Below are 25,982 nucleotides of genomic sequence, written 5' to 3' on the forward strand. Positions count from 1 at the left end.
TCAAGTATTGCACATGGTCCTTTTTATTTTCTGCAGCAAAAAGGCTCCCTATCTGCAGACCTAGAAGCCTCAGGCTGGCAGAGCTGACGTTACCTAGACATGATCGTGACAATGTTAAACGGCATTCCTGGGTAGTGATGCTACACAGATGGTGCTGACTCGTATGGCTCAGAGCAGTAACGGAGGGGCGATGAGTGGCAGGGCAGCTCCAAGTGTGGTCCATTACTGCTGGATTAGGACGGACAGGGCTACTGAAAGGTCCCAAGACAAATGTCTTCGTGGCAGAAGAGCTCCTGGGTGGACTCCTGCATTCTGACACATCTGGTTGACGGGGAAATGGGTCCCAGTGAGGGCTTCCCTCCCGTCAGTTCTTCACATCTCCCAGGCGGAGCTGGGCAAAGGACGTCGCCAGCTGCAATGCTTCCTGAAGGCAGCCTACATTCTTGCCGGTGGCCTGGGCAGACACATCCTTGCCACCACCTTTACCATCCATCAGGCCCGAAACCTGCTGTACCCACTCGCTGGCTTTGAGGCCTCGGTTGGCTGCATTCTAGAAGACAGGAAGGGGAAATGGTCAGAAGAGAAGATGAGATTGAGGTGGGATACAGAGGGACAGACACCACAAGGAGGGGAGCCACCCAAACCCATTTGTATCCTGGGTGATGCTACCAGAGGCCAAGACTGACTCTACAGCTGGTACAGGGGAGCAGCTATGGCCACTGTCAAGGTGAACAAAAAAAAATGCCAGGCATCAGCCAGTAGTTAATACATCTACCAATAAGAAGGCCTGAGGGGTAAAAAGTACCAAAGGAAGTAACAAATGGAAGAATAAAATCAGCACTTTCTCATGAGGAATGCACACACAGACAGACAGACAGACAGACACACACACACACACACACACACACACACACACACACACACACACACGAGTCTTGACAAATACTACGAAGACCCCTTCTCTGAGAAGCTACAGACAATGCTTCCCACTGGCATTGGGGTTTGCAGGCTTTTTTTTTTTTTTTTTTGAGACAGGGCTCCTCTGTCCTGGAACTTGCTCTTTAGACCAGGCTGGCCTCAAACTCAGAGATCCTCCAGCCTCTGCCTCCTGTGTCCTGGGATTAAAGGCTGGCTGCAGACTTTTGTTTGGAGTAAAGCTGTAGGAAGTTCTTACCTGGGGAACCTGACACAGGCACGTGATCTTGCCAGCCTCATTGTCCACTGTGAACAGCATGGCAGATGTCTGAGGAGAATGCGTCTTGAAAAGCTTCAAAGCTTCATTCAGGGCCTGTGGGGAGAACGTCATGTCAGGTCATACAATGGGGCAGGGAGCCCTATTTTCTACAAGGTGTCTGTGGAATAGGCCCTCAGAGCACCACCCCATTTCCAAGAGCAGATGCTGTCTCCAGGAGCCCACACAAAGACCAAAGGCAGGATCCTGGCCAAACTCTTCCCCTCGGGCGCTCCTTCTTCCTCAGGCTACCAGATCTCTCCGGGGCTCAGCCTAACTTCAGGACTCGGCAGTGGGCCTCAGAAGGGATACATACAGAGCTGACAAGCAGGGCGGCCCCGGCCCCAGCCCGCTTGCCTTGGCGGAGGCGCCGCTCTCCATCTCCAGGATGACCAGGGGCTGGTTGGGGTTGCTGTCAATCAGCTGCTTCGTCTTCTCTAACACCTACAAGAAGTCCAGGAGAGAGGCTTAGTTAGGCCAAGAGCCCAGACTAAACCGTGTGAGCCTCTGCCCAGGAAAACCTCTGGACCCTTCCAGCTGCCAACAGTGCTGAGACTTACTCGCTTCTGGACATCGGCTTTGCTGGCTCGGTCTAGGTCATCCATGACCTTCTTCAGGGATTTCAGAGTTTCTCGTTGTTCATCTTTCTGCCACTGGGGGATGACTGCAGTAGCCAGGGCCTGGAACCAGAACAGAAGTCTGTCCAGGTCTTTGCTACTAGGAGGGAGGGGGGAATTCAAGCCCACTCTATCCCACCCATCTGTCTTTGAACCAAAGTTTTCCATGGCCAGTGTCTGAGAAAACAGAGAAAACCACAAAGATATCTGCTGGCTTGAAGACTAGTCACTCTAGGTCCTGAGTTCAATTCCCAGCAACCACATGGTGGCTCACAACCACTTGTAATGAGATCTGGCGCCCTCTTCCAGGGACACATGCAGGCAGAAGACTCTTAAAAAAAAAAAAAAAAAAAAAAAAAAAAGGACTAGTCACTCTATTAATGTAGCAGCCATCACAGCAGGGCATTACAAAGAGGGCTTAGCTCTTAAGTTGAGACCTAGGTGTGAACATAGCCTCCAAAGACTCGCTGGAAGCTTAGCATACCAAGAAACACCAGCCATTGTGCTACAGTTCAAGGACAGCATGAGTTGCACAGTGATATCCTTTCTCAAACATCAACAAAAAGCCTGGCGCCCCACCTCCCCCGCCCAGCACGTGACTCATATTTGCAGAGAGATGGTAAGGCCAGGGGACAGCTGCAAATCCAAGGCCAGCCTGAGCTATATAGTGTGTTCCAGGCTAGTCTGGACTACAGAGTAAGACTCTGTCTCAAAAAAGCACAATTAAAAGAACAAAAAGTTCAAGCACAGGACAGTCTTACTCCTCAGGCTTGCTAAGGATCGCACAGACCCAGAAGCAGAGGGAGGCCATCCCTACCTCGCCAAGGTCGGCAATTTCCCTCTGCACATCTTTGTTGGGTGCGGTCTGGGCCTTCACTTTGGCCTCCATGACAGAGAGAGATTTCTTCAAGCTCTCGGCCTTCCTGAGGGCCTGGGAAGAGAACAATTGGAGATGTAAACACCAGTGGTGTCTTTCCTTCAGGAAGCAAGTGCTCTGGCCACACACACACACACACACACACACACACACACACACACACACACGGAGCCAGCAAAGGCTACACTGTAACTCAGGTCCAAGGGTAATCAGGTGAAATGACCATTCCTCAGGTCAAGCTAGAGTTCCGAGCACAGAACGATGGTCCTCTGTGCCACGTTCCTCACGTTAGGTGGGCTGTGTGGGCTACGTGCAGAGGGAAGGGCGATGAAGCAAAAGGAGAACTCTGCCTTGCCCTCCCGCACACGACTGTGCCAGGAGGAAGACCCACATTATGTATTCTTGTTTTCCACGATGCTGTTTGTTTCGAGAAATTCCTATTATTATTTTGTGTGTGATGTGTGTGCAGGGTACCCACGTGGGAGTCAAAGAACAACTTCATGGGGCCAGTTCTCTCCTTACACTTTACGTGGATCCCTGGCGACAAACTCAGGCTGTCTGTCTTGGTGGCAAGTGCCATTATGTACTGAGCCCAAGATATAAAAGATGAGACACTGACAGCTAGGAATCCTGTGCAGTGACAGCTTCCTCTGACAGGCAGGGCCCACACACCTGACCTCACCTTCTGTGCTTCAGCGCCTGTGACAGCAACAATCCTCCGGATGCCCTTGGCAATCGCTTCTTCAGTCACTATCACGAAAGCTCCTGCGTGACTAGAATTCCGTAGATGCCTGAAGGGCAGAGCGTAAAAGGCTATGAAGAAGAGGAAGTCTGGGAGCCCTGGGTGGGTGAGATGCCTCTTCCCTATGAAGTAATCCAGTCTTTCACAGTAGGTAAAGACCTTTTTCCTGAGACAGGGTCTCACTGTGCAACCCTGGCTGGCCAAGAATTTATTATATAGACTAGACTGGCCTTAAAACCATAGATTCGCCTGCCTCTGCGTCCCAAGTGCTGGGATTAAGTGCACCACCACACCCCCAGTGACCTTTCACTCTGACGGGATTTTAGGAGCACAGGTCAGAAGCACAGGCAAGTGAAGGAACAGAAGGAAAACAAGTTGGGCTGACCCAGAAGCCAGGGTTCAGACTGAGCCTCAGCTTTCCCAATATAAAAGGGGACAGGTCTCCTTCACAGGCTGTTGTGAAAATCAAGTGAGACTCTCATCAAAATGCTGATACCTAATATCCAACTCAGTAATATTGTTATTAGGTTGCATGTGACATTTTGATCTTTTGGTGGAACATAAGCTATATTTTAATATATGTAAAAATGCTCATTAGTTGAGAATATTGGAAGAGTACTTTTTTGGAGGGGAGGGCCATGTTTCAAGACAAGGTTTTTCTATGTAGCTTTGGAGCCTGTCCTGGAACTCACAGAGATCCTCCTGCCTCTGCCTCCCCAGGTGCTGGGATTACTTTAAAAAATTTTTTAAGCCGGGCGGTGGTGGCGCACGCCTTTAATCCCAGCACTCGGGAGGCAGAGCCAGGTGGATCTCTGTGAGTTCAAGGCCAGCCTGGGCTACCAAGTGAGTCCAGGAAAGGCGCAAAGCTACACAGAGAAACCCTGTCTCGAAAAACCAAAAAAAATAAATAAATAAAAAATTTTTTAAAACATTTTTTAATGATTTACTTATTCGTATTTTATGTGCAGTGGTGTTTTGCTTGCATGTATGTCTGTATGAGGGTGTCAGATCCCCTGGACTGGAGTTAAAGATAGTTGTGAACTGCCATGTAGGTGTTGGGAATTGAACCCAGGTCCTCTAGAAGAGCATCCAGTTCTCTTAACCACTGAGCCATCCCTTCAGCCCTACTTTTAAAAATCTTATCACATTACCTGGATCTAGAAATAGGCCTTGTTCTCCAGTTGCTCAAAGAACTCAAAGTGTGCACGTGTGGAGGGGGCCCCAACATAGCTTGACACACTGCAGCCATGGCAGGCTTAAGGCCCAGACACAGCTTCTGTGACAAGCTTACTGGCAGGCAACAACACCCAGATCCAGGAAAAGCCATTAGCTGACACCACCCAGGGATCTACCCAGGGATGGAGAAGTACCTGACATCCCAAACATTCCAATCATTAGATAAGGTGGCCAGATGTCCCTGAGTCTAGCACGTATCTATCTTTGTTTTACAGATACCCCTCGACAAATGTCAGCCAATCAGGGTCCTGAACCCTGGAAATCCCCTCACCCCAACCTCTGTTATGATAAAAACCCTACTTTGCCTGGCTCAGGGCTCTCTGCTCTCACCTCGTCATGGGACAGACAGACCAAGCCCTGGAGCTTGAAAATAAAGGCTCTTTGCTTTTACATACGGGATTCGGTCTCCATGGTGGTCTTTTGGGGGTCCCGGAGATCTGGGCATGACACACTAACTCTTAGTCGAATGCTGAGAGGTTGGTACAAAATCTTTGAAAGTCATTCCCTAAGGGGTCATGTGTACTAGGCTCCTTTTAGAATCTGAACTGGCAGAAACCAGTGGTTCTCCCAAGCCAGCTGAGCCAGGTCTACCACAGGGTCTGCTCAGGAGCTCTCAGACAATGGGCTCAGTTTCCCTTCCCAGATGCTGCTCAAGCTGGCAAAGGGAATTATACAGGCACAGGACTAGAATGAGCCAGGGCCAGCACAGGAGCTCTGTGAGTACTCTAAAGCCTTGCTGAATCCTGAATTCCCACCAACTTCCTTTTGAGGCTGGACCCAGGGAACAAGAACCAGCAATTTTAAATGTGCAGACAGTGTTCTTCATCTCTTTGTCCCGGGAAGAACATTTCATTAGAAACCTAAGAAATGCTAACGTCAGACACACTGAGGCATCTGATTGGACCATCAGGCTATTAGGAGTCTCAGGAATCTTACTTGACATTTCTGAGGACTTCATCTTAGAAATATTAGAATCTGAGGCTCAATAGAACACTTATTTAGCATCTGCAAGACCCTGAGTTCCATCCAAAGCGCGGCAAAATAATAAACTAACAAAGGAACATGACAGTCAGTCTGGTCTAGCTTCATATCCTCACAGGGGGATGCCAAAAGCAGGTGAGCTCATCTATTGCTGTTCCTACCAAAGTACTCACGTTCCTCCACAGAACTCAACGGAGGTCAGGGAGCCGGCAGGCCCAGAGGGGTCATCCAACAGCTCCGACACTGGGACCCCAATAGAGACGACTCGCACGGGGTCAGGATAGGTCTCATCAAACACAGCGCGAAGGCCCTGGATGGCTTTTGCTGCTGCCAGGGGACAGTTCTGGGTATAGACAGGCTGCCATAAAAAGAAGACAAGAGGGAAACAAAGCTGGAATAACCTCAGACGGTGAGGAAGCTGCCATGGAGAGAACACGGGCCTGTAACCCCACTGGGTCTGGCACACACCCTGAGCCTTCTGAAAAAATATCCCATGCAAAAGCAAAGGAAGCCAGACAGGAATTTCTAACCTTTTTGTTCAACTGCAAGCAAAATCTGAAGTGAAAACACTGTATGTCAGCCCAAAAACACTGTTTAAGGAGGTGGGAGATCAAAGCCCTCCCTCCACGTGGCATGGGTGACCACTATAAAAGCAGTCTGAGGATCGCTGCCTTCAGCGTCGCCATGAACAAGTCAGGACATGGTACATGAGAACATCTGGACTGCTGTGCCTCCGTGACAGAAAGTGATGGTGCAGGAGCGTGAGCTTCATGTCCCAAGAACTCAGACACGGTAGAACCTACCTTAGCTGCAGCAATCATGGCGTTGACGATCTCCTCAGCCTTCTTGATTTGCTGGGTGGACATGGCTCCCTTGGCAGTGAAGTCAAACCGAAGGCGGTCAGGAGCAACCAGGGAGCCTTTCTGGTCCGCTTCCCCAAGCACGGAGCGCAGGGCAAAGTTCAGAATGTGTGTGGCTGTATGGTTGCTCATGACAGGTCTCCGCCGGGGCTGCAGAGGGCAGAGAAGGCAGCTGGAGAGCTGTCCCCAAGTACTAGAAAAATCTGTTGACTATAAGGCTGCTCAGGGTAACAACAGTTTTTCCCAGTTTTCCTTATAGAAAAGTGTAGGCGTACAACTAAGTTCTGGTCAAGAGGATGTGAAAATGAGGTACCTTCAAGGGGTGTGCCCTCCTCCTTCCTCTGCCTAGAACAGGAATAACACACTAGGGCTGATGGACCACATCTGACTTGTTGTCTGAGTTTTATTTTTTAGGAGACAGTCTCTCACTATGTAGCATGGGCTGACTTAGAACTCCAAGTTCCACCTGCCTCTGCTCCCCGAGTACTGGGATCAAAGGCCACCATCCCAGCCTGTTGTTGGTTTTGATAAGGTTTTGTAAATAGGTTTATCGGGACACAACTACATTCATCTGTTTACACACAGTAGACATACAGTACCACAGCATAGCTGAGAAACTGTGTAGCCTGAAAAGCCAAAAATACTTACTACCCAACTGTTGCTGATTTGTCAATAAATAAATCACTGACTGGCCATTGGCTAGGCAGGAAGTGTAGGCGGGACAAGGAGGAGAATAAAGCTGGGAAGTGGAAGGCTGAGTCAGAGAGACACTGCCAGCCGCCACCATGACAAGCCGCATGTGAAGATCCCGGTAAGCCACAAGCCATGTGGCAAGGTATAGATTAATAGAAATGGATTAATTTAAGCTGTAAGAACAGTTAGCAAGAAGCCTGCCAAGGCCATACAGTTTGTAACCAATATAAGTCTCTGTGTTTACTTGGTCGGGTCTGAGTGGCTGTGGGACTGGCAGGTGAGAGAGATTTGTCCTGACTGTGGGCCAGGCAGGAAAACTCTAGCTACACCCAACCCTTTCCAAAAGGAAGCTTGCCCACCTCTGGCCTGGACAACATGCCTCAGAACTACCTTTTTGGTCCATGAAACCAAATCCTAAGAAAACCCTAGAGATAAGCAACAAGCAAGGAGAAGCGGGCCCTGTAACTTTTATATAACGTGAAACACACATTCCACCTATTTGAGGCTGTTACTTTGGAGCTCTGTCACATGTAATAGAATTAGTCCTTTTCTGTTTCTGAGACAGGGTCACACTGGGTAATCCAGAGGCCAACCTCAAACTCTTGATTCTCCTGCTTAATAAGAATGGCAAATTGCCTGGCTTCTGAGGTTTTTTTTTTTTTTTTTGAGCTGAGGCTGGAACCCAGGCTCGAACCCTAGCTCTACCACTGAGCTAAATCCCCAACCCCGGCTTCTGAGTTCTTAATGCAGGCTCCTTGGCTCCTGAAAAAGTTCTTGAAGTTTGAAAAGTAATCCATGAGAGAAGGAGGTGTTTCAGAGGACAGGATCAAGATAAATTATATACGTGTATGAAATTGTCAAAGTGTAAATAAAACACTATGAAAAGATTAACCTGGGACCAAATAGGCTTGAGTGTTAGCTTCTTCCCTTACAATCTACAAAATGCACCAAAACTTACTACTGTACTTTGCTAGCAGTTTCACTTAGGACGGGCCAACAAAATGTCTCAGGAGGCAAAGGTGCTTGCCACCAAGCTTGACAAGCTGAGTTCAATACCTGGGACCCACTTGGTAAGAACTGACTCTTTGAAGTTGTCCTTGACCTCCACATGTGTGCTGTGGCATGTGCACACAGAGATAAAATAAATATACTTTAAAAAAATATTAAAAATAGGCAGGTGTGGTGGTGCATGCCTTTAATCCCAGTACTTTGGAGGCAGAGGCCTGGGGATCTCTGTGAGTTTTTTGTTTTTTTTTTTGGTTTTTCGAGACAGGGTTTCTCTGTGTAGCTTTGCGCCTTTTCTGGGACTCACTTGGTAGTCCAGGCTGGCCTCGAACTCACAGAGATCCGCCTGGCTCTGCCTCCCGAGTGCTGGGATTAAAGGCGTGCGCCACCACCGCCCGGCCTCTGTGAGTTTGAGGCCAGCCTGGTCTATATAGTGAGTTATAGGACAGCAAGGGCTCTATAGAGAGACTCTGCCTTAAAAAAAAAAAAAAGAAAGAAAGAAAAGAAAAAAGCCAAAATAAATAAATAAAAATATTAAAAACAGTTACAACCAAAGGAGGTAATTAATCTCGTAACCAGATCAAATGGGAAGCTGGGCAGGGCAGCGCAGGCCACTACAAACTACATAGCGTTCAAGAGACTGTCTCAAAACGTCTCAGTAAATAAATAAACATCAAACGTGGACCAGCATGTGCAACTTACCTCGTCAATAAACAGCCGGACTTGATCCCCCACTTTCAGGTTTCCATATAATGTTCCTATATGCAGCACATACCCGCCGCGGACCTGGGCATTCTTCACTGTGAACTCAGTTTTCTGCAGAGTCAAGGACACCAACTTTTACTCCTTTTATGTACACATATACCCCCCCATTGGATGATACACATACCGCCCTTTATACTGGGTGGCCTAGGGCAAACCTGACTTTAGTCTTCCTGCCTTCTCATTCTCAAGTGCTAGGATTACACATACATAGCCCTACTCCCAGTTTTACACAGGGCTGGGATTGAACCCAGGACCTTGTTCATGCCAAGCAAACACTGTACCAACTGAACTACTTCCTTAGCAAAGAACATCCGAAAACTCTATGAAGTGGATCCTGTCCTACTGGGAGGAAATCAGCTGCCAAAGGAGACCAAGCGACTGCCTCATCAGGACCAAATGCTCAGCGGTGGCCAAGCCAGAGGCTGAGCTTTCTGTAAGAATGTCCTTTAAGGGGAAGGCTTGGGAGGAGTAGGAGAAGGGATAAGAGGGGGGATCTGAGCCGGGTGGTGGTGGTGCACAACTTTGATCCCAGACTCAGGAGGCAGAGCCAGGCGGATCTCTGTGAGTTCAAGGCCAGCCTGGTCTACAGAGTGAGATCTAGGACAGGCACCAAAACTACACAGAGAAACCCTGTTCCGAAAAACCAAAAAAAAAAAAAAAAAAAAAAAAAAAAAAAAAAAAAAAAAAAAAGGGGGGGGGTCTATTTGTATGTATGTAAAATGAATTAAAAAAAATTCTTAATAAACAAATAAATTAAATTAAAACAAAAAAAAAATGTCCTTCAAGAGTAGTCTCTGCCAGGCATGGTGATGAATACCTCTACTCCTAACACAGGAAAGTCTGAGACAGGACTGCTGGGAGTTCAAGACTGACCTGAGCTGTAAGTGTGAGACCCTGTCTCAAAGAGCCAACAAACAAAACCATACAACAAGTGAAAAGAGAGTATCCTCATTATCCTTATTCACAAGGAAGCACAGAGGAGGCAGCGATGGCATTGGCATCCTGGCTGCAAGGACCCTACAAGGTACCTAAGAACAACAGGTAGAAGCAGCAGCCCTCCCAGGCAGTGGTGGCGCACGCCTTTAACATCAGCACTCAGGAGGCAGAGGCAGGCAGATCCCTGAGTTCAAGGCCAGCCTGGTCTACAGAATGAGTTCCAGGATGGCCAGGGCTACACAGAAAAAAACCTGTCTCAAACAAACAAACAAACAAATGGAAGAAGCAGTCCTCTTGTCTACAGAAGAAACACCAACAAAAGAATAAAACCTTAATGTCTGTCAAATCAGCTCCCCACAGCTCAGAGTATGAAGGAGCAAAAGAGGCCACCCAGCTCCATGCCTGGCCTTCCAGAGAGAACAAGAAAGAGTCGGGCCTTACATCCTCACTGCTGTCATCAATCTTCACCAAGTAGCCTTCATCGTAGATCTGCCCTCCTTGTTCGGCATAGAAGCAGGTCTTGTCCAGCACCACTCCGCACTCCTGGCCCGTGACCACCTCTTCCACGAACATCTTCTCCCTACGCAGAGCAAGCACGGTAGCCACTGCGCACTCAAACACTGCTCAATTGACAGAAAAGGGGAGACAGGTCAGTGACTCTATCGACATATGTTACTCCCCTGTGCTGAGACTGACCCAGACCCTCACACGTGTTACACAAGCACTCTACCACTGATTTACCGACCCCAGCCCAATCCACACATTCTTTTTGTGGTTGTTTTGGACACAGGGCCTTAATATGTAGCCTTTGCTGGCCTGGAATTCTCTATATAGACCAGGCTGGCCTCCAACTCACAGAGATCCACCTGCTTCTGCATCCTGGATTTTGGGATTAAAAGTATGCAACACCATAATTGGCTCCAATCACATATTCTTAGTTGCCTTTTGCTAAATTTTATTTCTCAGCATTAGGTCCTAATTGTCTACTTTTATTTTGAAAGCCAGCCCATCAGACTTTATAAAATAACTAGCACGCTGATTTCCCACTAGGAAAGCAATACACAGTAGGTTGACTAACTGTCCCAGTTTCTAAAACTCAGGGGTTTCCTAATGGACTTGGGCTAGGCATAGTGGAAATGGACAGGAGCTGGGCACGGTGGCACACGACTTTAATCTAAGCACTTGGGAGGCTAACACAGGTGGATTCCTGTGAGTTCAAGGCCAGCCTGGTCTACATAGAAAGTTCTAGATTAGCCAGGGCTACACAGTGGGACCCTGTCTCAAAAAAGTCAAACTAACAAGCAGTCTAACTATATAGATTTTGGTAGAAGATCTCTGCTAGGGCCCATGTACTACATATTTATTTGCTTATTTAGACTTTAAAATTCGATTATGCTCGTGCAGAGTTCAACAGCCACTGTGATTACTTCAGGGCCAACTGCCTTTTTCTCTGTAAGGAGTTACAATTAAGGGAAATTGGTTTAAGAGTGGCTGGAACCTCCCTATAATTTTTTAAAAAAAACAACTTTCTGTAACTATATTTCAACATAGTTAAGGAAACCACCAGCTGAGGATGCTTATAAGAATAAAGGTACACAGTATGACCTGCTGGGCACCTTGAGACTGATCTCTTCAAACTCCCCAGATTAAGAGGCAGACAGCATGGAAGCAGAACAAACGGCAGCATACCGTAGCTGTCGCTGGAGTCGGCATGGTAGTCATACTTTGGAGAATCGTCGGTGGCCTCCAGACCCTTCGCCCGGAGCTCTTCAATAGCATAAATGTCCAGCATGATGAGGTCTTCCCCGCCTGCTCCCTTACCCTGTGACTTCAGCTGTCAAAACAAGAGAAAAAGCCTTAGTTACCGCAATGCAAGAGAAGAGAGAACTGAGACTTGACAAACTATGGCCAAGGAAAAATTGAAGAATAGCATTCTTGGCCGGGCGATGGTGGTGCATGCCTTTAATTCCAGCACTCGGGAGGCAGAGGCAGGAGGATCTCTGTGAGTTCGAGGCCAGCCTGGTCTACAGAGTGAGTTCCAGGAAAGGAGCAAAGCTACACAGAGAAACCCTGTCTCGAAAAACAAACAAACAAACAAAAAAAAATAGCACTCTTTAATCTTCACACTACTGGCATTTGGGGCTTGACCAGCCTTTGTTTGGGGGGGGCTGTCCTCTTGCATGGCAGGACACTGAGCAGCATCTCAAGGCTCTACCAACAAGATGACAGGAGCATCTGTCTCTAGTTATGAAAACTAAAAACGCCTTTAACACATTATTACAAAATGGTCCAGGAAGGATGGTCTAGCTAGGAGCCACTGGTCTAGGGAAAAGACTTTAAGGGAAAGAAGTCAAGCTGATTTGTACCTGAGTAGGTCTTGCCTTTCCTGCCTATACTACACATTCTTTTCTTCTTGGGTGCTGGTGGTAATAGAAATAGAGGCCACTTCTTAGGAAAGAAAAAGCAAGCCAGGAGGTAGTGGCGAATGCCTTTAATCCCAGCACTTGGGAGGCAGAGGCAGGTGGATCTCCGAGTTCCAGGACAGCAGGGCTACACAGTGAATCCCTGTCTCGATAAACAAAAAAAAAAAAAAAAAAAAAAAAGGAAAGAAAGACAGACAGACAGACAGTACTGAGGATGGAAATGAGCTAATGAACTGAGAAGACAGGTGTTCAGCAAGTCACTCTTGACATTCTTCACCTGGGCCAGTTTCCTCTCCTCTTCAAAGCCATCCATATCGACCACCAGGCCCTTCTCTTCAGCAATCAAGCCAGTAAGATCCACTGGGAATCCGTAAGTGTCATAGAGGAGCCAAGCAGTATCTCCTGCAGAGTACAAAGGAATTGTGTGAAAATAACATGCCAAACCCTCCCTTCCCATGCCAAACCCTCCCTTCCCATGCCAAACCCTCCCTTCCCATGCCAAACCCTCCCTTCCCATGCCAAACCCTCCCTTCCCATGCCAAACCCTCCCTTCCCATGCCAAACCCTCCCTTCCCATGCCAAACCCTCCCTTCCCAGGAGGCTTCTGGGAGTAACAGAAGTGAGCAGGGTTAAGGCAAGTCAAATCTTTTAGGACTGAGCAGAAGGTACATTTTCAAGCCAGGGTTTCTCTGTGTAAGTCTTGGCTGTCCTGGAACTTGCTCTGTAGACCAGGCTGGCCTCGAACTCATAGAGATCCTCCTGCCTCTGCCTCCCAAGTGCTGAGATTAAAGGCATGTGCCACCACTGCTCAGCTTTTTTTTTTTTTTTTAAAGCATTTATTTATTTAATATGTATACAGTGTTCTGCCTGCATGTATCCCTGCAGGCCAGAAGAAGGGCACCAGATCTCATTATAGATGGTTGTGAGTCACCATGTGGTTGCTGGCAACTGAACTCAGGGCCTCTGGAAGAGCAGTCAGTGCTCTTAACCACTGAGCCATCTCTCCAGCTCCCAAATTCTGTTTCTTGATCTAAGCACTATAAATGAGTCCATTAATCTTTCTCTTTAAATATTACACTTCAATAAAAAGAAAATAATCAGAACTGGAGAGATAGCTCAGAGGTTAGGAGCACTAACAATGTTGCTCTTGCAGAAGCCTGGGTTTGTTTGGTTCACAGCACCCATGTCAGGCTACTCACAACCACTTACTAACTCTAGTTTCCCAGGGTGTCCAATGTTCTCTTCTCTCCTCTATGGACACTGTGATCACATGCCAAACCCACACTATAATTAAAAAAAAAAAAAAAAAAAGGCCAGGCGGTGGTGGCGCACGCCTTTAATCCCAGCACTCGGGAGGCAGAGGCAGGCGGATCTCTGTGAGTTCGAGGCCAGCCTGGACTACCAAGTGAGTTCCAGGAAAGGCGCAAAGCTACACAGAGAAACCCTGTCTCAAAAAACCAAAAAAAAAAAAAAAAAAAAAAAAAAAGCCCTTTAAAATTATTTTTCTCAGCTGGGTGGCGATAGTGCATGCCTTCGATCCTAGCATGTGGGAGGCAGAGGGAGGGGGATCTTTGTGAGTTCCCCAGGCTACACAGAGAAACCCTATCTTGAAAAACAAAAACAAAAACAAAAAACAAACAAACAAACAAAAACCCAAAACGAAACACCAAATGTTATTTCTATGTGTAAAATAGGCAGACATAAACACCTATTTAGCATTCAGGAGGCAGAGGCAGGCGGATCTCTGAGTTTGAGGCCAGCTTGTTCTACAGAACTAGTCCCTGGGCTACATGAGGAAACCTTGTCTTGAAAAACCAAGACTAACAATAACAAAAAACACATCTATTTGCAATTTCATGCAAATAGAGAAAAATCCTGAAGAGTTGGTTACACACCAAATCTTTAATGTTTTTCCTCTTGAGTAGTATTTTGCTATGTGGCACAGACTTGACCTTGTGATCCTCCTGCCTCAGCGTGCTGAGATTACGAGTGCCATTGTGCCAGCTCCTAACAGTGTTGTTTTACCTCTGAGAAATGTATTTGGAAAAGGTATTCACTTTTCATTTCTGTATTGTTTGAATACTGCAGTAAATTCTTTTGTAATTATTTTTGCTCTAAGTCTTACTTTACACCAAAAGCAGTTTAGTTAAGGTACTTTCAACCTTGGCAGAGGTGAGAAACCATTCTTTCTGGGAAGGATTGACTTCCCTGTGCCTTGGGGGAGAAGGAAGGCGACAACTAGGCCTCACCTGGAATGGTCTTGCAGTCTCCTAAGCTCTGAATTTTTCGGTCCAGGATGCGCCGTCCTCTGCTGAGTGTCTTGAGAAACTGTACCTCTTCTTCATTAATGATATCTTTCACCATGTCTGGGTCCTTCTTTAGCTCAGGAAATGCATCTCCCTGACAAAAGAGATTCAGTGAGGGCAGAGACTATTCCATGACACACACCCTTCTTTTGGGAGCTGGGGATCCACTATGTCTATAACCCTGGCTGGCCTATAACTCCCAATGTAGACCAGGCTGGCCCCAAACTCACCTGCCTCTGCCTCCCAAATGCTGGAATTAAATGCATTTACCACCATACCTGATCTCCATCATCTCTATCTTAAAATATCTATTAACGGGCTAGAGAGATGGTTCAACAAGATAAGAGCACTGGCTACTCTTCCAGAGGTCCTGAGTTCAATTCCCAGGAACAACATGGTGGCTCACAACTATCTCTAGTGGGATCTGATGCCCTTTTCTGGCATAAAGGGGTCCATGCAGATAGAGCACTCATACATAAAAAAAAATAAATCTTTAAAAACAATATCCATTAACAGTATGTTCCCACCCACCACATGTCTTTTAGACTATGAAAGCGGAGACTTTCTCTACGTACCAGAGACTGTACAACAACATCCACTAATGTAGCAAAGAAACCCCTGCTGGCATTCAGTTTCTCATGGGAATATCGAACAGCTCTGCGAAGAATCCGCCTCAGCACGTACCTGTGAAAAGCAGACTTTAGCATGTTTCCTGCTAGGAAACATCCCTGGCTGAGGGCTCCATGGTAGCTCCCTTAGAACTCTACTCAAAGAGAGCAACATGAACTTTTGGATCCCCTCTGTGTTTGCAGAAATTTGGCTTCACTACCAAGACCAAAAAACCCAGACTGGTGTATGAGATCCTAGGCCAGCTTGTCAGGAATGCAGTTTCCTGGGATAAGCCAAGATCCTGTCTGATGGCCTGAGTGCCAGCCTTCCCTCAGCAATTAATAGAAACTATTAAATATAGTAGTCTTCAAATAAATTAAAACTCCCTTCAGCTCTTAAAAAGAGCAGAGGGGAGCCGGGCGGTGGTGGCGCACGCCTTTAATCCCAGCACTCGGGAGGCAGAGGCAGGCGGATCTCTGTGAGTTCGAGGTCAGCCTGGGCTACCAAGTGAGTTCCAGGAAAGGCGCAAAGCTACACAGAGAAACCCTGTCTCGAAAAACCAAAAAAAAAAAAAAAAAAAAAAAAAAAAAAAAAAAAAAAAAAAGAGCAGAGGGAAGGGATCCCTCTACGTACTCCAAAGACAAAAGAATAATAAAGTATGGCTTTAAACTCCACCGTCAGAAAACTCATGGTATTAGTTCAAACCCTGCCCAGAGAGGGACTCACCCCCGTCCTGTGTTGTCAGGCCGGCCACCATCAGCCAGTGCCACGGTGATGGTCCGTGCATGGTCAGCCAGAACCCTGTAGGCCATGTCAATTCCATCGGCATCCTCAGCACCAACTTTCCCAGTGTACGGCCGGGCACCTGTTCCCTACAGGTAAACAGCAGAAGGGCCGATGAGATAGTCCTAGAGGGCAAGGAGGTCTAGGAAAGGATGACTATCTTGCCACATCCCACAACTCCAAAAAAGTGATAGTAGAGACAGCCAAAGAGCATCAAGCCAGGCCCTACCCCTGACCAAAAGCATAGCATCCCCTTCGTCAGAGAAGGGTAGGCTAACACTAATGAAGTGGGCAGATGGCAACAAGTACTTTGGGCTGTCAAAGCATATGGCCATCCCTCTAGGATGGCCATGCTGAAGTCCATCCTGCAAAGCTCCAGAGAAGCATCCATGCTCACAATAGGATCAGTACCTTCTGAATGGCTTCGAAGTAAGGAACAAAAAGGTCAGTGTCATAGTTGGACATCTTGTTCTGCAGCACAGACACCAGTCTCTCTAGGCCCATCCCTGTGTCAATGCTTTTCTTGGGAAGAGGTTTCAGAAGGCCATCAGTTTCTCTGTATGATACAAAGAGGAAGTTGAAGCAGGGACCCAGGCCTCGTTGGGTCCTGTTGGTTAAAACTCACTTAGCATTGTTTGAAAGGTGTTACTATTCACCATTTGCCCTTGTCCGGTTTGTGAAGAGAGGGGCAGATACATACCCAGCATCCTGGCTTTGTTTGTTATTTTGGAGGGATTGGGGATGGTGTTGAGACAGGGTCTCTCTACATAGCCTTGGCTGTCCTGGACTTTGTATGTAGACGAGGCTGCCCTTGAATGCTGAGATTAAAGGCATGCACTACCACGCCCAGCTCTTATTCTTAAATAGAAGGCAAATGGCTCAGGAAGGTATTATATAAGATTAGCTTTTAAAATAGGTACATCCTGCCCACTACCTATGGTTTGGACACCTTGTACAGCCTTGATGCAGGGGGGTGGGGGGGAAGGCGGGTTGGACCTGCCTCAGCTGAATGTACCAGGCCCTGCTGACTCCCTATGAGAGGCCTTACCTTTTTGGAGGAGGGAGTGGGGGGGTGGGGCTGGAGGGAGTATATTTACATACTGTTGGTATGTAAAATGAATAAAAAATTTTCTTAGTAAGAAAAGAAAGAAAAAAAATAGGTACATCCCTGTCCCACAGATCAGAATGGAAACCCAACAATATAATTTAAAGAAATGCCACATGATCCCAGGAGCATCTGAAGCCTGCATCAGGGCTGCCCACTGTCTCCAGAAATAAAAATCCCAAACAACCTTCAGCCATGAAGTCACTGTGCAGCCGATTCCCCTTGCTCTGCTTGGTTAAAGAAAAGAACTGCTCTGAGCAGGAAGGAGCAGGGCCCACATTACCTATTATACTGGATGAACACCAAGTTCCAGATCTCGAGCACATTGGGGTCATCCTGGTTGACAAGGTGTGCTGCATCCCTACCACCAATTCGGTCATAGTGGATCTCACTGCAGGGACCACAGGGGCCTGTGTCACCCATCTCCCAGAAGTTGTCCTTCATGTTGCCAGGGAGGATTCTGGCATCATCCAGTCTGCACAGAGCAAGGAAGATAAACCCACTTGGACGCCATCATCAAAAATCCCTCCAAGACTTGCTTCTACCACACAATGGATCCCTATGATTTCTCACAAAGAAGTCTCCCTCTCTGGCAGTCACTAATATTAAGTCGACATTCACAGCCTACTAAGGAAGCAGAACATGACTCCTCATAATGCTACGGTCACAACCCAATAACAATGTCAAGATATACACATAAAGCCTAGAATACATACAACAAAAATATTTATTTTGAATACGAACACAATTTAAGCAAATCGTTCCTTCTTTTATTTTTTTGAGACAGGGTCTCACTATGTAGCCCTGGTGAGCATGAACCGGGCTATGTAGATGATGCTGGCCGACTCACAGAAATCCACAGCCTTTGTTTTCCAACTGCTGGCATCAATGGTGTGTATCACCACACCTGACATGTTTTCTTTACAAAAGTTCTTTCCATTAAAAAAAAAAAAAAAAAAAAAAAAAAAAAGGACTACCATGGTTTAGATGCAGCATGTGCCTGTCAAAACTTAAAATGAAAACATTTTTGTTAATGCTTTTGAGACAGAGTCTTGCTATGTAGTCAAAGCTGGCCCTGACCTTAGAATCCTGCTTCCTCTGCCACCAGGTATAAGAATTATAGGTATGTCATCAAACTTGGGTTTCACACTGAAATGTAATAATTAACTGCCAAGGAGCTGGGGGTATAGTTGAGTGACTGAGTGTATATTTGGAACCCACTGAGAAGAAGAAAGGGAAGGAAGAAAACAGGGGTTACAGGTGGTTGACCGTCCTTGAATTTAGGAATCTCTCTAAGTAAGTGGGTTACATTCTTATTTCCCACCACACACACACACCATTTTTTAATATTTAAGAATTTCTTTAAAGAATTTTTTAAAAATTATGTACGTATGTGACTATGTCCATGTGAACACAGGTCTCTCCAAGGCCAAAGGTGTTAGATCCCCTACAGGTACTTGCTGTGAACCACAGCCTCAGGACTAGGAACAGAACTCCAGTCCTCTGCAAGACTGAACCACCTCTCCAGTCCCCTTACCCTAAATTTTGCCAGATCTGCCTGCACTCCAGGTCTGGCTCTAGGCCAGCTGCTTCATCTCCACCAAAGTAAGTAACATAGAGTCTCTCAACTGGAATACCAAACTCTTGGGTGAGAAGTTCCAGGGCCATCTTACACGCCAATTCCTACAAAAAGAAAGATACAGAACATGGATTCAAAACCATGATATCGTCTTTAAAAACTACAAAGATTCGACTTACATAGGAAATAGAAAGTAAAACCATCAAATGATAAAAGTTTTCTAGGGAGTCTCAGAATTATTAAATGCCCTTCATTCCTGAATAGTCTAAATGATATTTCACGTTTTAAAACAATCAAAATTAATAACTCAGTCCCTTTTGTGGAAATTAAACTAAGTCACCTATGTTGAGCTTACCTTAAAATAATCTCCAAAAGACCAGGAACCCAACATCTCAAAGAAGGTGTGATGATAGACATCTTTGCCCACGTCATCCAGGTCATTGTGTTTGCCCCCAGCCCGGATGCATTTCTGGGTATTGGCAGCTCTGCTCAGCTTTGCCATAGGGTGAGATGGGTCAATTGTGTTTAGGAAGATGGGTTTGAACTAAAAAAAGAGAAAGGAACAGTTTAATTTTGTAAAGGCCTGTAGACTATGTCAAGTGTCCATAACCTGGCAGGAAGTGGATGCACACCAACTGTCGTTTGGATTTTGTGAGCCTGGACACTTAGAAGCAGGGGTATGACAGAACCAAGGTAGAGTCTGCTAATCTTGGAGCAGCTTCTCCCTGGACCCAATACCATAAAGGTCTTCTCCACTGCTAGTAACATCACCAGCACAGGAGAAGCCCCACCACATCTGAACAGCTGAAGGTGATGTGTAAAAACGTCTTTAACGACTATGATGTCTAGGTCTTAGATCAGTGGTTCTCCACCTTCCTAATGCTGCAACCCTTTAATGCAGTTCCTCATGTTGTGCTGACCCCCAACCATAAAATTGTTCCATTGCTACTTCCTAACTGTAATTTTGCCATGGTTGTAAATTGTAATGTAAATATGATACGCAGGATATCTGGTATGTGACCCCCAAAGAGGTCATGACCCATGGGTTGAGAGCCACTACCTTAGATCATCCTTCTAGAAGAACTCACCTAACAAATGGATATGCTCACTTAGGAGTAAAGGTGTCAAAGAAGAAAAACACTGAAACATATTAGACAAGTGTGATCACCACTTGCTGATGAAGGATTGGACATGAAGGTTTGATATGTCCCTGTTCTGGGGTTTTATCCATTCACACTTTGATTTGTCACTGCTAGTCATACAGCTTTGATTTATTGTTCTTACCAGACTTGTACAATTTGATGTTTTCCAACTTGGAAACCAGTAGCTGCTTGTGACTATGATAAATTAATTAAAATTAAATACAGAGAGCCGGGCGGTGGTGGCGCACGCCTTTAGTCCCAGCACTCGGGAGGCAGAGCCAGGTGGATCTCTGTGAGTTCGAGGCCAGCCTGGGCTACCAAGTGAGTTCCAGGAAAGGCGCAAAGCTACACAGAGAAACCCTGTCTCAAAAAACAAAAAACAAAAAAACAAAAAAAAAAAAAAAAAATTAAATACAGAGAGATGGCTCAGCATTTTAGAGATCTTGTTGGTCTCACAGAGGACCCAGGTTCAGTTCTAAGCACCTATGTGGTAGCTCACAATTAATATGAATCCAATACTAGGGGAATTCAACATCCTCTTTTGGCCTCTGTGGACACGGAATGTACATGGAGTATATATATAGATATGTACAAGCAACATGTATACACATAAAATAAAAATAAATTAATCTTTAAATAAAGATTTTAAGAGGCTGAAGAGATGGCTCAGCAGTTAAGAACACTTGCTGTTCTTGAAGAGGACCCAGGTTCAATTCCCAGCACCCACATGATGGATCACAACCACCTGAAACTCCAGTTCCAGGGGCTTTGACACCCTCTTCTGGAAGGCACACATGTAGCATGCAGACAAAATACCCATACATATAAAATAAAATAAACATAAAAAAAAAATGTGCCAGGCGGTGGTGGTGCATGCCTTTAATCCCAGCAGAGCCAGGTGGATCTCTTTGAGTTCGAGGCCAGCCTGGTCTACAGAGTGAGATCCAAGACAGGCACCAAAACTACACAGAGAAAACATGTCTCGGAAAAAAAACACAAATAATAATAATAATAATCTTTTCAAGACTCATTTTAAAAATGAACTTATTGGGGCTGGAGAGATGGCTCAGAGGTTAAGAGCACTGACTGCTCTTCCAGAGGTCCTGAGTTCAATTCCCAGCAACCACATGGTGGCTCACAACCATCTGTAATGAGATCTGGTGCCCTCTTCTGGCCTGCAGTCATATATGCTGTATACGTAATAAATAAATCTTAAAAAAAAAAAAAAAAAAAAATGAACTTATTGGCCAGGTGTGGGAACCATCTTCCCAACCCTCTTACTTCCAAACATTACCCACAAGCCACACTGTTACTATTCTTCATTTCAGAAACTCAGGCTCACCATGGGAAGCCACACAGGCTTTCCGGGATTCTGTCTGACTCTAAGAGCTGTGTTTTAACTGCTGCTCTGCTGCCTTCAGCCAGTCAAGTCTGTCAGAAAGAATGAAAATCTTTACCTGGTTCATGCCTGCGTTGGCAAAGAGCAGAGTGGGATCATCCAACGGGATCGTGGCAGAAGAGTGAACATAAGTGTGCTCATTTCTTTTGAAGAAGTTTATAAACCGCTCTCGTATTTCCCTTGCTGTTAGCATGGAGTCCATCTTGAAAGTCACCTCAGGGAACTAACCAAAAGAATGAATGACGGGAAATTAGGGGAAATAAAACTAAAAGTAGGCATTACACAAGACTCACGGCTTCTCAAGCCAAGTCAAAGAATGACAAAGGTTAGCCTTTTTGATCCTAAAATCTCTGTGTTGCAATGTCCCAGGAAAGAGTTATTGTCAGAGGAAGATTTCTGCTGTACCAGCAGAGTGGCCCTGGCCATTATACACCCGCCATCCTCAACAGACATCAAGGAGAGCAGGTGACTTATTCATTGTCTTCATTCATTGAACGAATATGCACTGAGCACCCACTGCCAGGAATCAGAAAAGAATAACGGACCTCACGGTCTTTACAGTCCCAGTGAGGAAAAGGGCGAGGCTCAGGAGACCTTGATTCTAATCCGAATCCTTGAGGGGCTCACTTCAACGAGAGGAGGAGTCTGTATCTACTGGTGTCTAAAGATCTTTCAAACTCTGTTAACCCGCCTCTCGAAGATTGCACACAGTTCCATATCCCCAAAGCCAGAGATGCTAGGTTTGGGCTGACACTTTGGTGTCAGTGGCCGTGGATCCAAGTTTGATAAGCCTGTTTGTGCCACAAGTTACCTTAAAGTATCAACAATGTATCAACCTGGGGGCTGGAGAGATGGCTTAGTGGTTAAGAGCACTGGCTGTTCTTCCAGAGGACCCTGGTTCAATTCCCAGCACTCTCAAGGCAGCTCACAACTGTCTATAACTCCAGTTCCAGGGGATCTGAAACCCTCATGCCAATGTACATAAAATAAAAATACACACACACACACACACACACACACACACACACACACACACACGCCTAAAATCTCCAGAACCCTAGCTGGGGAAGGGCTTATTAAAAAGAACTGGGAGAAGGGATAGCTCAGTGGTAGAGTATACATCATTTCAAAATCAGCTACAGGAAGAAAAGCCAACTGATAAGCCCAGGGACTCAAAAGAGACAGAAGTTGAAAAAAGGCAACTTCATAGCTTCAAAGCCTTTTTATACATATTATGTCCCTGAAAGGCAGGGTGTATGGGGGATGGGGGTGGTGATAGGTTTTGGTGAGCATACCAATCATATCTAGTGTTGTAGTACCAAGCTGCACTGGGTGCCCAGAAAAATGAGAACTCTCTCATTCATGCTATTCTCTACAAGTCTCTAGAATTCTAGACCCAGCTCTAACCTTAACTGCAACACTTTAGCTTGAGTTTAGTCCTCGTATCAACAGGATTTCGTGAGAATCAAAAACTAATGAAACCGATACTATTTACATCAATAAGCACCGAGTTTTTAAAGATATTCACACAGCACAAGACATCCCAATTCAATCAACCACACTCCAACTGATTTACTTACAACTCAATTAACATATCATTGAGACAGAAGCCCCAAAGGGACAAAAAGATGGTAAAACAGGCTGAGAGAAAAAAACCGGACTAGCGTTCCCACAGGGTTTGCTGTTCATGACAAGCAGTCCAGGTTAAGGTTTTCAGAAATCTTGTCACATCACATTCTTTTTCACCCCTCCTGTACATGCTTCTCTCAACAATGGTTGTAAAAATGAATTTACCTTTATAACAAGTCATACTAGTTAAAGAAAACTGCTTCTCTAAATAGGTAACCTGAGGTAAAGTTACATTCCAAAGAACACTTGAATTTTCCATCTTTGCTTATTCATTCAACATAATGAACACGTATTATGCGCTGAAAACCAAGACGGAGAGTCCGTCAGTGCCCTCCACAGGGAGACCACTATACACAGAAATAGCAAGTGTTAACTGGGACCTAATATGTTGGTTATTCGCCCTATAGAGACTGAAGACCGTTCAGAGCCTGTGTCCCCCGCCAGACAAAATCGCAGCGCTCAGGAGGCTGAGGAAGGGAAATTGAGTGGTGGCTTACACCTGTGATTCCAGCACTCACAATGCCGAGGCAGGAGAACTGCCGCTAGTTCGAGGCCATCCCAGGCTACCGGGCTGAGTTCAAGCCAGTCTGGGATAAGGTGTGAGAACATAAAAAGATTAAACGGCTATGTCCCTCAGCGGGACTCCACCCAGCTGGGTCACCCTGGTCTTCAGGCCTGCTCCCCCAACCCCCTAAGGGATTAAAATCAGAGGAGACGAAACCTTGGGTCTGGGGATTACTGGACAGCAACCGCGATCTTCCCAAGGTCTCGGTCCTCGCCAAGTCCACCCGAGGCCGCACCACTTTCAGTGCCCCGAGAGAATAGCAAAAGCTCCAACGGAGTTCGTGCTCCTGCCAAGCCTGGGGCTCGGCTCCAGCCCAGCTCCGGCTCCCAGGCCAGGGGCGGGACGGCCGGCAGCCTGGCGCAGTGCCCCCTTCCCCCCGCCCCCAAGGCCTGGCTTTTCTCGTAGAGTTCTCGAGGCCCTCTTGCTTTTCCCCCAGGGTCCGGGTCGTCGCCCGGAGCCCACCGCCAGATGCCCCCAGTTACCTGCTCCCTCAGATGCGAGGACACACAGCTGTACCCACCCGCCAGCGCCAGCACCAGCCCCGAACCTCGCCATCCAATCAGAGCGCTCGCAGGAAAAGTGCTCCGTTACGCCTCGTCCTCAACAGATGTCATTGGTCCGTTCACATGCCAACCATCCGGAGCGCGAATGAGTTTACAAACCGGTTTCTGGGAAGGCGGCTGGGCTTGGCTGATGCAATGCTCAAGAAAGCTGGGACCTTGGGTGTCACATGACAGGGTTGGCTATTGGCTCTTGGAGGCCGACATTTTGGGTAACATTGGTAAAACCCTAATAGTCTACAGTTAACAAGAGGGATGGGAACATGAATTTGGTGGCGATTGCAGATTTTGGTATAGCACTCCTGTTTTAACTGCAAAGTGATACACAGACCTCAAAGGTTCTTTATTTGGCCTTTTGAAACAGGGACCAGGTTGGCCTCGAAATTGGGATTTTCTTGCCTCTCTGCCTGTCCAGTGCTAGGATTGCACGTGTGCACCAATCAAATGTTCTTATTGTTACCAAAATTAGACTTGTATTTCTTGCTTAACGGTACTTTGGACTGCAATAAGTGCCTAAACCAGGCCAAAGTGCTTTATCACTTATCAATCCCTCCAGCTCTCTCTTTTTGACACAGGGTTTGGACAAATTGTCCAGGTTGGCCTTGAATTTTTCAGTCTTGTCCCACCCTCCAGAGTAGGTGGGATTACATTCCTGTGACACCAGGGACAGCTTTATATTTGTCCTTCTTATCCCAATTTCTTGAATTTGAAGAGGAAGAAATGACCTAACACAAGTTAATGGACATCAGGCCCAACATTTGCTTTAGAAAAACAGTCAACATTCATAGGGAAAGCCTTTAATGGTGATCGACACCTATAATCCAGTACTTGAGAGGTAGAATTAGGGGGACTGGGAGTTCAAGGCCATCTTTGGTCCATAATAGACACTGTCTAAAATACCACACACACAAAACATTCTACACACAGTTTAATTTTTAAACTGTATTATTAGGTCGGCTAGTATCCCCTTTATACAAATGAGGAAACCCCAAATTACATATTCCAACATGGAAACTGTTTCATTAAGTTGTATAGTTTTACAGAACAAAGTCATAAATTAAGGCAATTTTAAAATCCATCGGTGGAAATACCAGAGGGGTGAATATAGCAAGGTGGGGAAAGCCTTATCTGTAGCCCCAAGATGTTATCTGATGGCATCCTTAGCCTTTGGGTCTGCTAAGTTAATAGATCCCAAATGATTTCTATCTATTAGTAGAAGACTTTAGGTCCAACACAGAGATGGGTAAAGAATAGCTATTTCTAGCCCAAGATAAAGTAATTAGCCTCTGGACCTGCAACATTCCAGTCTCTCCACAGCGCTGAAATGATATCTAATCAGTCGACCAATCTCTGTACACATAAACTCTTTTAGGAGTTTTTGTTCACAGTTACATAGCAAGACCAAGTCTTTTTTGTTTTGTTTTGTTTTGTTTTTAAGATAGGTCTCACTATGTAACCCCTGCCTGTCCTAGAACTCAATATATAGACCAGGATGGCCTTGAACTCACAGAGATCTGCCTGTCTCTGCCTCCCAAACTCGGAGGTTAAAGGTATGTGTCACTACGCCCGGCTGGGATCAGAATTTCTTTCTTTATTTCCTTTTTTTTTTTTTTTTCTTCGATACAGGGTTTCTCTTTGAAACAGTCCTGGCTGTCCTGGAACTCACTCTGTAGACCAGGCTGGCCTCGAACTCACAGAGATCCTCCTGCCTCGGCCTCCCGAGTGCTGGGATCAAAGGCGTGCACCACCACCGCCTGGCTGAGATCAGCAGCTCCTAAAAAACAGACACTGAGTTGCTGTCAAGGGATTTCTAGTCATTGATCAACTCAGCAACGAACGGCAAACTTGAGACTTCAAGCGACCTTCTGGCTGGGGCTGCCAAGGGTCTTCGGAGGCAAGGGTTCTCGGGTGCGCATGCGCAAGCCCGAGCGGTTCCCTC

General features: G+C 46.2%; 1 protein-coding gene across 3 annotated transcripts; it reads right to left on the bottom strand.

Moving 5' to 3' along the window:
• Aars1 (alanyl-tRNA synthetase 1) lies at window positions 1–25,929 on the bottom strand. Of its 3 annotated transcripts, none has more exons than XM_059263992.1 (21): window positions 25,710–25,929; window positions 21,348–21,512; window positions 19,104–19,292; window positions 18,707–18,852; window positions 17,453–17,644; window positions 16,476–16,620; window positions 16,008–16,153; window positions 15,248–15,356; window positions 14,616–14,766; window positions 12,644–12,768; window positions 11,633–11,777; window positions 10,385–10,563; window positions 8,945–9,058; window positions 6,488–6,694; window positions 5,858–6,042; window positions 3,408–3,516; window positions 2,666–2,779; window positions 1,792–1,911; window positions 1,589–1,675; window positions 1,175–1,288; window positions 1–550 (listed from the first exon to the last, which is right to left on the bottom strand). In XM_059263992.1, the coding sequence occupies exons 2-21, from the start codon at window positions 21,489–21,491 to the stop codon at window positions 365–367; spliced, it is 2,907 nt and encodes a 968-aa protein (XP_059119975.1). In that variant the 5' UTR covers window positions 21,492–21,512; window positions 25,710–25,929; the 3' UTR covers window positions 1–364. The 3 variants fall into 3 exon arrangements, with proteins under 3 accessions (XP_059119975.1, XP_059119974.1, XP_059119976.1); XM_059263991.1 differs by lacking the exon at window positions 25,710–25,929 and adding an exon at window positions 23,966–24,087; XM_059263993.1 differs by lacking the exon at window positions 25,710–25,929 and adding an exon at window positions 24,004–24,023.
• Between the last annotated feature and the right edge of the window lie 53 nt (window positions 25,930–25,982).

The sequence above is a fragment of the Peromyscus eremicus genome, chromosome 5 (assembly GCF_949786415.1).
Source record: "Peromyscus eremicus chromosome 5, PerEre_H2_v1, whole genome shotgun sequence".
Classification (NCBI taxonomy): domain Eukaryota; kingdom Metazoa; phylum Chordata; class Mammalia; order Rodentia; family Cricetidae; genus Peromyscus; species Peromyscus eremicus.